Genomic DNA, 15,367 nt, shown 5'->3' with positions numbered 1-15,367 from the left:
TATACGGACTAGCACATACGAACAGTTAGGCTTTGTAGGTCCTCATCTTGACAGAGTCTAGATGGGCGGATGCACGTCTGCCAGGGTGTGGGCTGAGAAATGACAATGACAATATTCACACTACCTGATTTGACGGTATTACAAACATCATCAAGCATATTGGGTGCTAAAGAACCTTTGACAGACAATTGCTTTAAGATGGTTATTGCATTATGCCTCGGTAATGATGCATCAAGGAGACCACAGGGATAACGAATGCTTAATCATTAGACTGTGTGCGTTGGCGTGGCCTACTGGAGGGTCGACACGGATTGAGTTTTGCTGTGGGCAGTGTTAGTAGACAAGGCTCACAATGGGGGTTATTATATGTCTATTTATCGGTCGACTTCGTTATCGTTCACAAGCTTATTAAAGAAATTTAGAAGTAGAAACCTATGAATGGTTTGTAGTTTTGTAATAATAGTGTACAATTGTTATGTGCATGTCGTATGTCTATCTGTGTATGTGTTCGTCGGAGCATATGTGACAGCTAAGTCAGGGAATGGATGCAGAACCGCTGAGTATGGTAGTGGCTAATCCTTCCTTTGTTCAATTTGTGCATACGATTCTATTCATGTAAGAAGATCGGATTGGATAAATTAAGGTAAAATAATTTTACAGACGCGCGCGAGTCTACCATTCCCGGTTAGCATAGCATGATGAAGTTCTAACAGGATGCAATGGCCGTTATTGAGGGATGAACATAATTTGCTGACATTTTGACGAGTTAAAATTGTTTGTATGTTACATGTGTTCTTTTCTTCTACTTCATTTATACACTTCTTGTTAGTCTCTTTGCATATTTTTTTTCTTTATTCGGCATGTTGTGATTCCTTCTATTACTATATCCTGTATTAGATTCATACTGGCACTCACTGGCACAATTAGTTGCACATTATCATATACGTACAAACGCCCGTGTCCTTCGCGATAGAACGGTCCTGGTCACAATCGTGGACATGTAATTGCAGTCATCAACACATACTTGCGCCCGTGATCTCGTCAACATTGGAACACCCCTGTAATTAAGTGAGCGTTGTGGCATCTATAAACTTACAAACGCGATCTCAGGCATGAACCCATCGCTCGCGCGATCATGAATCGGTCTCGGTCGGGAGTCTTTGCCCTCGATCCTGGCAGCTTAGACTCGTGCCTTCAGTTAGACCAATTAAAAGAATGATGCTCATATGCACTAGACAACATGTTTTATAACGACATGACTGAAATTCCAGTAATACGAGGAAATTGACTCTTTTTCTAGCATCTGTACTATATAATGAAAATTAAGCATCAGATTCACGGTCCGCAAGCGATCATTTAATGTTGATAAAATTGGATTTATGCGCGCGAAGTTACATACACGTTAGCAAAAGCGACAAACACTTCAACATACAAACGCTCCAGCCCTTCGCAATCATCCGCACACACCTACATCCGCGATCTCGCAAACATGAGAACACCCCAATGATATTAAATTTACAAACGCGGTCTCAATAGTTAACATACAACGTCCGTGTTCGCGCGATCATGAATCGGTTACGTCCGGACTGTCCCTATTCCGTCCGAGCAACCTAGGTGCATGTCTTCAGTTGGACAAATAAAAATGACGCACATATTCACTAGACACACGCTCCATGGCGACATAACCGGGAACTCTAGTGATATGGAAGCGTCTACTAGAACATTTTTTCTTATTGGCGTAGCACGAGTATTACGGTCTAGTTTTGGGTGTACAGAATGCAGTACTAAGACTGCTATACTTTTGATCCAGAGTTTACAGAAATCCTTGTTTCGTTTTCAAATTATTCATACAAAGTGAAGAAGTTTCTTAGAATCATCAGAATATTTGAAAATTTTCAGTTTCTGTGCATGATATGGGCATTACAAGTCTTAAAATTATTTTTTTTTTTTGCGTCGGTCCAGTTTTTTTGACTGACAGTGTATAACTATATATAAAAACCCCTTGACGAAATAATAAAATTAATAATTGCTACTTGGAGCTCGCTTCTCAAATTTTGATACGTACAGGAATTTTTTGCGATTCTTACTTGTGCTTGGAAATAGTTTGTTGAATTATGTATATACTTTTTTAAAACTGTTTTCATCAAAACCTAACAATGTGTAAATATTGTGTATTCACCATCACGTGCTACAATGTTAGATAGATAACTGTTTGTATGCTTGTAATATATTATTTGTCTTATATGTACTGGAAAAGCTACTAGAAAGTGTTCAAAATAAGTAAAATCCGTTACCCACATTCAAAGGTTTCTTATAAAACGCCAAGGCGCATCATCTGTGGAGGAAGCGCCAGTGGCTTATTGCCATTGTAATGGCAGACGATGACATCAGATCGGCCGTTCATACGATGTACGCTAGCCATCACCAGTACCAACAGTATCAGCCGCAGTATCAATCAACACAGCCGCATCAAGGATTCTACGGTGGCCAGTCGACAATGCCCAGCAATGCAGGACGTGAGATTTCATCCCTCTCTGTACCTTCGTTTTTTTGAGAGTCACAATCAAATATTTCATTTCAGTTCCACGCTCCCAATCGCACATGGTTAACCTGCTGTCGGAGGATTTCATCGCCGGTTACATGGACGAAGGTCGAATGTCGGTGGTACGGCGATTTTTCTGCTTATTTGTCACCTTCGATGTGGTTTTTGTCTCACTTCTCTGGATCATATGTGTTATGGTACCTATCGTGTCAAACGCCAAACAAGCATTGAACCTTACTAACCGAAACTAAAATTGTTTCAGATCACCGGTGACAATATTATGCACGCGCTGCAGACTCAAGTGCTCCACTATACCATCTACACTTCGTTGTTTGACGTCGTCGTAACTGCTTTGATACGGTTTATATTCTTGACTCTCTTTTACGGTCTGTGTCATCTAAATCACTGGATTGTGATTGCAGTGGGTATCTTGTGTACAAATATAACCATAATTCAGCTTTGAGTAAATATTGACTCATTCGTTCCAGTTTTCTACCACCGGTTCGTGCGCCTTTTTAATCTACAAAGTGTTTATTTATAACGTGAGTAAATGTTCGATAACCGGTGCTCATTTCATTGAGCTGTTCGGCTTCAATTTGTTATTATCACTTTCACTCTCTCTCACAGTGGACAGCGACACCGCAACCCGTTTTTGAGGTTCTGCTGGTCGTTGTTTCTTTCGTTCTGGCATGGGGTGAAGCATGGTTTCTGGATTGTCGGGTTATTCCCCAGGAACGATATGCGAGAAACTATTACGTTGGTAAGTTTTTCATTGGTTTTGAAAATTATCGGATAAGATATATAGTCTAATCATTGTTTATTTTTTTAGCTCTCACTAATCCTACTGCAGACGCACGTACTCCACTGCTGGATCCATTCCTGCACTCAGCTCTGGCCGGAAGGACCGAAAGTGTTGGAAACTTCTACTCGCCGTATGATTCCATTCACAACAGTGAAGATGAGGAGGATGAACAGGTGAATTATTATTCCTTATTACATGGTTATTTGTAAATATTCTGAATCGTGATGCGAGCCTAAACACATCGTTGGAATTAGTTCATGTTGATCTTTTGAAATCGTTTTTGAGAATGGCAAAAAGAACCATGTTCAACTGCACGAGTAGTTGACAATTCGACGCACTCAATTATGAGTCGTATGATTCATTGGTTGCAGCCACATGTAATGCAGGCAAAATTAATTTAATTATTGCTTGATCTTTGGTCTTCAATTATTGAATTGAAATATTTTAGCCAACGTAACGATTTTCTCTTCGTTAGAGTTCACAACTCACAATCAGATCAGTAGAGTTATTGAAGCGAATAGACCACATAAAATGAGAAACGCTATTTGGAGTTTCTTGTTCACTTCGAAGAAAACATATGTTATTAACGATATTCCAGAAACGGTATGATACCTAGCGATAAGAATAACTTTTTGCATCTATAGACACATTCTGAACTAATACAAAATAATAATAATACATTCTGTACTTCTTCATAGTTTTTGTAAATATTTTTGTTAAACCTCTAATCTGATAATTTAGCATTTGCACTAGAAATGCCTTAAATTCTTTTTTAAGTCTGTGGAGATTTTACCTATATTATCTGTGAATATGAGGCACTCAAGGGAGTCAAAGTTCGACGTGTATCGTTTTTAAGATGTGATAGTGATATATAATGAACCAGTCAAGATGCCACGAACTGAAATGTGAGTTGGTTTTCCTTGCATTCATAGAAAACCTTCTAACCGGTTCTGGCATCACATCATTCGGTGCACGACCGAACATCATACTCAATGTATTGGTCAACAGCCCGGCTTGAACATTCGTTAGATTCGCACTAATGAACACTATCGATCAAATCTATTGCTGTTTACCCCACTGGGATAGAAATAACAACATATCCTTGAGTTGTAGATCCCTGTAAATAGGTTCGTCTGTGTATGGAGAACCAAAAATTTGGATACGAAATTGCATCACTACAGGGCAGTTACACATCGTATGATAATTAGCTCGGAGATCGGATTCACAGAGATCACACGAGTAATACTCAGCATGCTGAACGGTGTGACCACTTTCGCATGAGGTCAGATCCATAGATTTGCGCCCAATTCAATTGCTCCTATTCGCTTTCTCGTTTCAATACGGAGCTGAATTGGAACTTTAGGGTGTTTTTCAGTGATTTGTGTTAACCCATTAGGAAATAGTTCATATTTTGTCTTTGGACCAGGAATCAGTTTTTCTGTTTTCGCTGAAATTGCCAAATAATAAAACAAAACATTTATGGATAAGACCATCGTTTGATAAGTTATGATTCTTTGTAATATCGTTGATAACGCTGTTCAACACACGATCGGGGAGCAGAACGAAAAAATGGCGAAAGTTGGTGAACAAATTATTGAAAAAAATGGAACGGGGCTTCACAGTTTAAAACCAAAGTTTGTATGGAGAGCTAGGGGTGTTCAAGAGGCAAGATATCAATGAAATCTTAAATTTTTGCATAGAGTCTTACATAAAATGTTTATTACATCGAAAAAGTAATCTGTGTAAGTTTTTAGCTCAATCGGACATCATTAAGGGGGTGTGGCGTTTGAATATTGTTTTCATAATATAAGAAAAAGTCAAACAAGACAAACGAAAACCGCTGAAAACAAATTATAATTTTTTTAGATCCATGGACTTTTGAAAAAATGATTCGAAAATCGAAAATTTTACTGTAATGCCCTATGATTGCAAAAAAATTTCCCATCAAACTGGGCTTGGGAACAGAACAAATAAAAAGATGGCAGGGATTTGGGGTTCCAACTAAATCATCATGGAGAATTTTTTGAAAAAAATTGGAACGGGACAGTTTCAAACCAAAGTTTTGTGAAATTTATGGAAAAAAACAAAACAAATGGACATTTTTGATCGAACCCCAACGAACTACGCTTAGGAGCAGAACAAACTCAAATGATAGCAGAGATTTTGGGTTCCAACTAAATCATCGCGAAGAAAGTTTTGAAAAAAATTGGAACGGGACTTGGGGCATAAAACCAAAATTTTGTGAAATTTTTTTCAAAAATTTCTTCGCGGTGATTTAGTTGGAACCCCAAGTCCCCACCATCTTTTTATTTGATCTGCTCCCAAGCCCAGTTCGTTGGAAAAATTCGATTAAAAATGTCACCTTTTCACTTAAAAGATGGCCATTTTTCAAAAATTTCACGAAAGTTTGGTTTTAAACTGTGAAGTCCCGTTCCAATTTTTTTTAAAAATTTCTTCGCGGTGATTTAGTTGGAACCCCAAATCACTACCATCTTTTTGTTTGTTCTGCTCCCAAGCCCAGATCGATGGGAAATTTTTTGGCAATAATAGGAAATTACAATAAAATTTTCGATTCTCGAATCATTTAAAAAAAAATTCAAATTTGTTTTCAGCAGTTTTCGTTTGTTTTGACACTAGATGCTGATGTTTCATGCTATTTTTAGACATATTTCGACAATTTTTTTTTCGATTTTCCACATCTCATGTTCAGCACCTCTTCCCCCACCCCCTTTGGATTTTTTCTTTTATTATGAAAACAATATCCAAACGCCGCACTCCCTTAAGGTTGGACAGAGAAAGGGTAAAATTCGCAAACGAAAAAAGCAGTTTTTTCCACACCGTATGTCAGATCTTCATAAAAATCAATCAGCAGTACTGTAACAACATTCTACATGATTGATTTTTATGAAAATCTGACATACGTTGTGGAAAAAAACTGCTTTTTTCGTTTGCGAATTTTGCGCATTCTCTGTCCAACCTTAATGATGTTCGATTGAGCTAAAAACTTGCATAGATTACTTTTTCGATGTAATAAGTATTTTATGTAAGACTTATGCGAAAATTTAAGTTGATCATTTTCATTGATATCTTGCCTCTTGAACACCCCTAGTTCTCCATACAAACTTTGGTTTTAAGCTGTGAAGCCCCGTTCTAATTTTTTTCAAAAATTTCTTCGCCAGAGGTTTCCTAGGACCTCAAACTTTCGCCATTTTTTGATTCTGCTCCCAAATTTTTCTTTTTAATTTTGTTTCGCTGTGTAATTGAAAAACCAACACGTCTTTATTAGATTTGCACATTATTCTTTACATACAGAAGAACGAACGCCGACTCTATTTTATACTTGATCTGCGAGCGGAGGGAATAGTAATTTTTATCGATGCGCGACAGAGAGATGTATGGGAACATTGTTATGCTTAACGTCGATGTAAACTCACGCTAAATGTGAAAATAACTGAGCATAAACATAAACTTGATAGCTTCGATATATGCAAGAAACCGAACATTTCAAGGTTTGAGAAGTAATTAACCCTAGAAAGATTCCAGATCCCACATCAACATATTTTAAATCATTAAAGAATATTAGATCAACGACGCGTACGGGAGATCCCGGCTGGCCAAGGTATAACGAAAGTGGACATTGGGTAGTAGAGTGGGACATGGTTATATTAAAAAAATAAAATTGCGCTCCGAGTAACTTTTTGGGTCCCATTTGGCTCCCAGAACAACTCTGCAAATTTTTAGTTCGATCGGTGAAACTATATTTTTGCGCCAACGGTTTAAAGTTTACATGGGATTTCTTATGGGGAAAACGTCTTTTACAAATTAATTCTTTCAAGAATCGCTCGTTACCTCCTAAAAATAAATAGATGTCTGATTTTTATAAGAAATTTATCAAGGAAACAAAGTCTAGAAGACCACGAAACGATCTGATGCTTGTGGAAAAAGTTATTAAGCAAAAACCGATTGATGCCCTGAAGGTTAATGAAAATTTTACTTTTCATAGCATCATTGCTGCTGACCGTCGAATTATATACAAAATCTGTAACTTTCTCTTATTATGTACAAAATAAGACTCAATTTATTCCTCAAAATTCTTGCGAAGTGGCCAAACAGTATAGATAAATGATTTAGACACATTAAGAGAAGATCAAAGCAAAATTGCATATAATTGGACAACCAACAGCAGTGGTGCTAGAAAAAATGAATATTTTATCAATCGTCAGAGCATCAATTGGTTTCATCTTAATAACTTTTCTCAAGCGTCAGATCGTTTCATAGTTTTCGAGACTTTGTTTCTTTGTTAAATTTACTACAAAAGCCACATAACCGTTTATTTTTGGGAAGCAATAGGCGACTCCTAGAGGAATTATTTTGTGAAAGTTAGTTTTCTCATATAAAATCCCATGTAAACTTTAAACAGTGGGCGCAAAAATATAGTTTCACGGATCGAGCTAAGAATTTGCACAGATGTTCTAGGACCCACATGGTACCCAAAAAGTTGCTCGGAGCTGGAATCTATTTTTTGTCACACCCTATTGGGTAGTCTACCTCAGACTCCTAACGAATATTCTGATCGGAATCTTGCACCACTACATTAATACGCCCAAATAACATGCTCGATATATTGGTGACCCTTGCTACACACGCATACCCAAGCAACACTTGCAACATGTAATGGCCGCGGTTTGTTGCATAACCATAAACTTTTGCTGGTGCGCTTTTTTGGTTGCTAATTTAGTTGAATAATGGTTTATGTACGCTCCTTTGCAACAAATTATGTTGTAGAAACAGCTAGTCAACAAACGTTGTTGCTCGGGTAGTCTACTTTCGGTGTGTTCAATATGAAAAAGTTGTGCATAGTTGTATATTGATTACACATGACGCTGGAAATCATGCGATTGAAATCACGACTTGCTTTCAACTCGTTCAACCATGCTTTCGATTATACCTTAGAGATAATGAAATGTAACCACCATCGCATCAGCTAATTCGGTGACAAACGAAACCATGGTCATTGAACCTATAGAAGAGGGATAAATTGTTAAAAAATACCGAAGCGGTAAACTATCTTATAGACCAAGCATACAGAAGCCATTTGCTCTTTAGAAAGTATGCTAGTTGAATTTTTGTTGAAAGGACATTAAGGCAAATAACAAATATCGTTTGCCTTGACCAAATGATCTAGGAGTAGTAGTAGAACAGTACTGCAATCGACCAATGCGAATTGTGGTCGAAAGCTGGTTATTCAAGTTTATGAATAACAATCACTGTTACTAGTCTCCAGTCCCATTGACGAATGCTCTACTGCTTGTATAATCTCAATTATCGACTCTGCGGTATACGACAGACTCTTAAAAAATAAATGAGTGATTCTGTCTGACCGGTTGTCCGTCATTTCCCGGAATACTATTCTCCGGAATACCACTTCCCGGACAGGTATTTCCCGGAATGTACCATATCCCGGAATATCGTTTCCCGGAATGTATCATTTCCCGGAAAACTATTTCCCGGAATGTATCATTTCCCGGAAAAACCATTTCGCGGAATACCATTTCCCGGAAAATAAAAAAAAACTCGTACCTCACCGACCAAACTTATTTTTAGAAGACCTGCTATGCAGCTAATTGTGTTCTAGGAGATTTTACCTACTTTAGAACATGAAAAGTTGTTTGAAAATATTTTCAATTTTTTTTGATCTTGAGTGGTTATTGTGGTAAAAAAACAAGATAGCGATAAGATTGCAAAACTGTCATTTTAAAGATTTAATATTTTCGATTCCGTGATGTTAGGAAAATTTATTTAAATTGAACAGCGTACGGCAATCCACTTCAAACCACTAGCTTTGATATATTCACAGCATATTCTAAATTATTTTCTCCAGCGACGTACGAAGGATTTTAGTTAATAAATGATGTCTGTATCGATTTTCTTGGCCATTTTCAGCAAATTTGAGACTAAGAGAAACGAAAGCAATGAAATTGAAAGATGATATTTTCAGCGTTTCGCGTAAAATTAAAATTGCGAAAAAAATCCTACGTAAGTCACTTGCTATCGTTCTAAGGAATCGAAAAAAAACTTTAGTTTTTGACACTAGGTCAAACATTACAGGAGATAGTGTAAATTCGTAACGATAAATTTAGAACGCCTGGAAATGCGGCCATTTTTGAAATTGAAAAGGTAGTGTTTTCCACAACGTTGGCAACATTTTCATGATAATCAATCACAGTACGCTAAAATGCCCTGAATACGTTGATTGATTTTCCTGAAGATTAGCTAAAGGGTAATGAAAAAATATAAACATTTCCTAAAATTTAGTCATAAATATTATTGGAACCTTTGAAATTTTATAGATTGTGAATGTATTTGTCTGCCTTCTTATAAATATGCATTCTTCTTTGGAATTTTGTGTAGAATGTTATTTTAATCTATATGAAGTTTCTCTGAAAATACTCTTGAGCTTTTATTGATTTTTATTCTCACTAATATTTGTTTACACTAACAGTGCATTGAAAATGCCTTCAGTTATTTTAAATTTCACTTCGTATTAAAAATTTCTATGTGAATTAGCCTTCTTTGGAACAATAACAAACCAATGGAAATAATTTTAGAATTTCATTGATTCAAATACAATAAATACAATGAAATGGATTTGTCTTCTTTAAAATTTTCGTAGCATATTTTTGAAATGCTGTTAATTTTAAATTAAATTACTACCTTCTGTGATATCGCCTTCTTTTTAGCATTAGCTATTTTCTGGACCTTCGATTGATTGATAAGGTTTTCAAATAAAATTACATATGCATGAGAATTACTTTTCAAATTCATTAACATGATCAGCAAGCAAAGACAAGCTGTGAAGAGAACCAAACAAATATTTGAGTAGTAACATAGTTTTAAATGCAAATGTTCTCAAAGGACTTCAGATTTCAATAGTATAACAAATTGCCGAGAAAAAGTACGTTCCGGGAAATTGTATTCCAGGAAATGGTACATTCCGGGAAATGGGACATTCCGGGAAATAGTTTTCCGGGAAATAGCATTCCAGGAAATGGTTTTTAAACACGGACGTCAATTTTTTTCGTGCGTAGTTTTTCTTAAGAATAGTGGATTATTGTGCCAAGTTTTCATCGGTTGCAATTTGTATTTTGAGACAGATTATCTCATCTGCAATGAGTAGTTTAGTAATTAAAATTAGGTCAGAGTGTGGATGTGTGTACCAAACAAACAAAAGTTTCGGTCCTGTTGCTTATTCGCTGCAGGATCCGCTCTAAAAGGAGGATGCATCAATGAAGTGCGAAGCGGTTTCCATCTGCGGAATCAGACCATGGAGGCCAGAATGGGGCCATTGTGTATCTCCGTCAATAGGATAAGCCTTTAGCCAACATGAAGCAATGAATTGGCAATGAAGAACTCAAGTTAATTGTGGAAGAAATCTGACGGCCGTCAGTTTTTAGAAAATGAGACAAATCAATTCAGAGCAGCATACTGGTGAGAGCGTTTTATGTTATCCTTATATGACACTTTTCCGTTTATTTCTAACCACTCATTTAATCAAAAAACTTTATAAGGATTAAACAAAGGTAATAGGTCGTCTTACTTTTCTGTAGATGCCGCTCATCAACTTCAGCTAGGAGGCCTTGTAGAATTTAGTCCCGAGATTTCTTTGAAATCGACTTCTACAAGAGCTTCATTGTCGTTCCATTGTGTTTCGACAGGGTTGTTCCGTTTCGGGATAACATTTCTAGGCCTTGGCTTTGGTTACAAAGAGGCATTTTTGTGCATTGTAAATGACAGATTTTTGGTGAACCGGACATTAGCTCACCCGACTGCTTCTAGTAATGGCATTTTTGTTTTTACCTAGTGTTATACCGGTGTAGTGCAAAACAGCAGTAGACTGATTACATCCAAGTTTGAATGAGTGAATTTCCGATGACAACTGTGTTAAGCACTGTCAAAAACGAAAATGACATACGAGTCAAAAGAAATAACATCGATCTCGCTTACCAACATTTGTTTTTGCTATACCAATTTATACGCGAACGGAGTTCTTAGCGGAATGAACGTACTTTATATATAATTTTATATCATTTAATTCCACTATGTTTAAGTAAAATTAAATGGTAGGAAGACATATATAAAGTGTTTTTTATTTCAGGGTTTGAGTGCGAATAAAGGCGCTTTAACCTAGGCTTATTAGCCAGGGCAAGGTGTAAATACCTCTGTCCCATCCCAAAGGATCAAAGGAGTGACATTAACCTTTTTAGCCTAGTCACTCCCAACGATGTATTACAACCCTTTTAAAATGAAACGGTCGGTACGGTTGTCCTCGTTTCTTCCTCCATTATGAATCAAAATAGGTCGTTAATTGAATTATTCATTAAAGGAAAAATTTAATTGCCGTCTAATTTTGAAACATCTTCAAATCCAACTCTGCACAGTAGGCCTGGCCGTTTTAATATTTGCGACATACGAAAATATGCTTCAAATATTAATATTGACAAGAAAAACACTACAGAATAACTGCAGTGTTTTCCAGGATGCTTTTCAATACTGGCTGTGTAAGGGTTAGAATAGAATAGAAAAATAGCATTCCGGGAAATGGTTTTCCGGGAAATGGTATTCCGGGAAATGGTATTCCGGGAAAAGACATACAATCGTCTGACCCTTGTTTTTGCATGGCACTAGTGCATCTGGGGATTTATCGATTAATGTGAGTGAATTGTTTAGTTCACCGGCGCCACGTCGTGCGCAATTTTCTGCATGAGAACGGAGTACAGACATACCTTCTAGGTAATAAGCATTGCGATAGAAGCATGTTTTTATACTTGATCTGCATGTTTGTACACACCAACCAGTCGATAATCTGTCTCCTTCCTTTAGATAGGAAAATTTTTCGTGCGCGTCCTTAAGCTAAAGAATAACAGTTGAATACGCTAACCGCAGAAGATCCCATGTACAACCGCAAACCGCTTTTTTCTCGCGGATATCCGCGTTATCACATGTCACTAGTGTCCCAAGATATATGAACTCGTCGACAACAATATATCGCATCCATTTCTACATCGGAACCAACGCTGTTTGGACTGCCTCGTTTCTATCGGCTTGTTTATAGTCAGTCCGATTTTGGAAGCCTCTCTTTTCAAAGGCACAAAAGCAGAGGCGACGGGTGGAGCCTAAGTCTAGTCTAGATATATGAACTCGTCGACAACAATATATCGCATCCATTTCTACATCGGAACCAACGCTGTTTGGACTGCCTCGTTTCTATCGGCTTGTTTATAGTCAGTCCGATTTTGGAAGCCTCTCTTTTCAAAGGCACAAAAGCAGAGGCGACGGGTGGAGCCTAAGTCTAGTCTAGTTTATAAAGAAGCTGAATTCGACCATCAACAAGGGCAGCGAACAAGTCAATCACTTCTTTATAAAAATTCGGCTACTGTTGTAGCTCTTTCAATAACCTACCTTCTACTATCATTCCCAAGCAACAATTTGAATGCTTTAAGGATTTAAGTAATTTTATAAAGATTTTATTACAGTCCCCACAATTCCTGTAGGTTTTATAAAAGTATTAAACATTACCAAATAAGTCGTCTCTTATTAACATGTTAAAACTGGCTTTAAAAACTGAATCAATCACATAGATGAATACAATAATAAAAAATCTTTTTTGCTTTATCAATTGGTTTATTGTAACTGCACAAAAAATAATATATCTAGCGCTACTATAAAACTCTGTCACCAGTTTTATTGTTGTTTTATAAACATTCCCAATAAAAAAAAGATAGTGTACAAGAAGCTTTTTAAAACTATTATAAGATTATCAAGTTTTCTCAAGTTATGAAGTAGTGATCTGTGAGCAGAGTGTTGATCTCAAGGGTGTACTGAATAGCAGCTAATCCTGCGACGTAAACTGAAGCCGGATCAATGAGCTTGAATGAAGCGGTGATACTATTGTTGAAGACACCGAAGCCAGTGGACCCATCGAGATTTGATCCGTTAGTGTAGAGCATTTTGTCACAGTTTTCCCATTTGCATGTTTGTAATCTGTTGGTACAAAGGATGAGGAGGTTTTATGCCTTCTGGAGAATGGGTTTGAGTGAAACCTAACACCAGGGGGCTTTTCTATGCTCAAAATAAAATAAAATAAAATAAAATAATTACAGCGCTCGATCATTGATTTAGACACAATAAGAGAAAATCAAAACAAAATTGCATCTAATTTGACAGCCAAAACCAGTGGTGCTAGAAAATAAATTATCGTCAGAGCATCAATTAGTTTCTGCTTAATAACTTTTTCCACAAGTGTCCGATCGTTTCGTGGTCTTCGAGACGACGTTTCTTTGTTAAATTTTCTAAATAAAAAAAACCAAAACGTGTTAATTTTAGGACAACATGGGCGACTCCTGGACGAATTATTTTGTAAAAGTCACTCATGCAAACTTTAAGGGGGTTTTCTACTCGCGAGGCCTAAAATGGAGCACTATTTTTGGGAATAAATTGTAAAGCATTTACTCAATGGATCTTGAAACTATTTTTTTATTTTGAAGATACATGTTTTGAATTTTTAATTTTACTTTTGAAGACGGGAAGAAAAATGTCAGGCGACCTTGAAACTTCATTGATGACGTTGATGTTGAAACTGCATGGGTCCCGCTTAAGTAAAGTTGTGGCAAATTGGGTAATCTGTAATCAGAAAACTATTTTTTTATAATCATAGTCACGTTGGCTATGTTTTCTCGAGAGGGGTTTTTTTATTTTAACATTTGTAAAAGTTATGTAACGATTTATGATAATTCCCAATATATTTTGGTCTATTAGGCCATAAAATGGAACAAATTGGCATTTTAAAAATTCCTCTCGGGAAAATATAGCAGTATGTTTTCTGAACAATTGTAGAAAAATTATTAAAATCGGACCTGTACTTCTATGGAAAGTCTGACTTGAACGCTTAAAACCACGACTTTCGGGAAAACGCGTTTAAAGATAAAGTACGGTGTATAACTCGATTGTAGTACCTTAGTAGTTAGTCTGCTATACCGAGTCCGTAGAGCTCACCTTCCTCATCACGAAAATGTTCTTAGCTTTGTACATTTTGTTCCTTCTGTTGAATTCGGGCCTGTTTTGCCGCGACGCCCACTTCGCGTTCAAAACGAGTTATACGTGCACCTTTGAGTCGAGTAGCACATCTTTCAACTTCAGTCCCCAACGCAATTCCCATCACTTCCATAGCTTGTAATATCGATGAAAATTCTTGGTTGAAGATGCTGACTGCCAAATAAGTCGCAACATTGACACCCTGCCTGCCAGAAAAGTGTTTTGGCACTAAGGCACAGATTCCAATATTCAGAGACTCATTGATGTTTTGGATGTGAGCTCCTAAGCATCTTTCTAATAAATGATTAGATGATAGACTTTCGTAGGTCTTGACATGTTCGAAAATTTCTAAAGTTCCTTTTGCTTCAGCCTGACGCCACTTGCACCAACTGTCCTCGCCGGGTGAACACTTTTAGTGGGGATTTTCGTTCGATGACGAGCAGTGTTCGAGTGAAGCCCAGATTGCATTTCGCATATGTTCTACAGAATTCAAGTTTCTTCGAATCGCCAGTCCATAAAATTTTGTTCGCTCGCCAATTGATTTGTCCGTCAACTTTCGCTTTCCTATCCCACCGATACCTTTGTTTTCTTTCTTCAGTTTTCGTAATCTCGTTCCCATGCGATTTTCTCGTTCCCAAAAAAATAAACAAGAAACCATTCACAGACGCTCACATATACATAAACCGACAACAATGGACCAGTGAATTCTTTAAACAATGATTTTTCCAAAGACAAGCGCCATCATGGTGCTCAGCGCTTAGTATCTCAGAAACAGCCGGGTACCTTTCGGTTCCTAGAAACCTGCCAAGAAATATGACTTCCACCAAATCCTTTCTATGGCGTATTCTCAGAAACATATAGATTGAAATTAAACAAAGGAAAAAATCGATTTTTTGAAACCGTGAGAGTAGAAGACCCCGTTAAATATTAGG

General features: G+C 37.0%; 1 protein-coding gene across 3 annotated transcripts in view; it reads left to right on the top strand.

Moving 5' to 3' along the window:
* Nucleotides 1-15,367, top strand: part of LOC131688878 (steroidogenic acute regulatory protein-like) — a 31,458-nt gene that overhangs the window by 4,950 nt on the left and 11,141 nt on the right. For 2 of the 3 annotated variants that reach the window (XM_058973471.1, XM_058973470.1), the window contains exons 2-7: nt 2,307-2,516; nt 2,582-2,739; nt 2,805-2,963; nt 3,031-3,084; nt 3,170-3,302; nt 3,372-3,517. In XM_058973471.1, the coding sequence (XP_058829454.1) occupies nt 2,372-2,516; nt 2,582-2,739; nt 2,805-2,963; nt 3,031-3,084; nt 3,170-3,302; nt 3,372-3,517 (795 nt within the window). In that variant the 5' untranslated portion in view covers nt 2,307-2,371. Of the gene's footprint in view, nt 1-1,976; nt 2,517-2,581; nt 2,740-2,804; nt 2,964-3,030; nt 3,085-3,169; nt 3,303-3,371; nt 3,518-15,367 lie in introns of those variants that run through there. The other variant, XM_058973472.1, reaches the window with a different exon arrangement.

This window comes from Topomyia yanbarensis, chromosome 3 (assembly GCF_030247195.1).
Source record: "Topomyia yanbarensis strain Yona2022 chromosome 3, ASM3024719v1, whole genome shotgun sequence".
Classification (NCBI taxonomy): domain Eukaryota; kingdom Metazoa; phylum Arthropoda; class Insecta; order Diptera; family Culicidae; genus Topomyia; species Topomyia yanbarensis.
The sequence above is the reverse complement of the archived record's forward strand: the minus strand, read 5'-3'. Positions and strand labels throughout refer to the sequence as shown.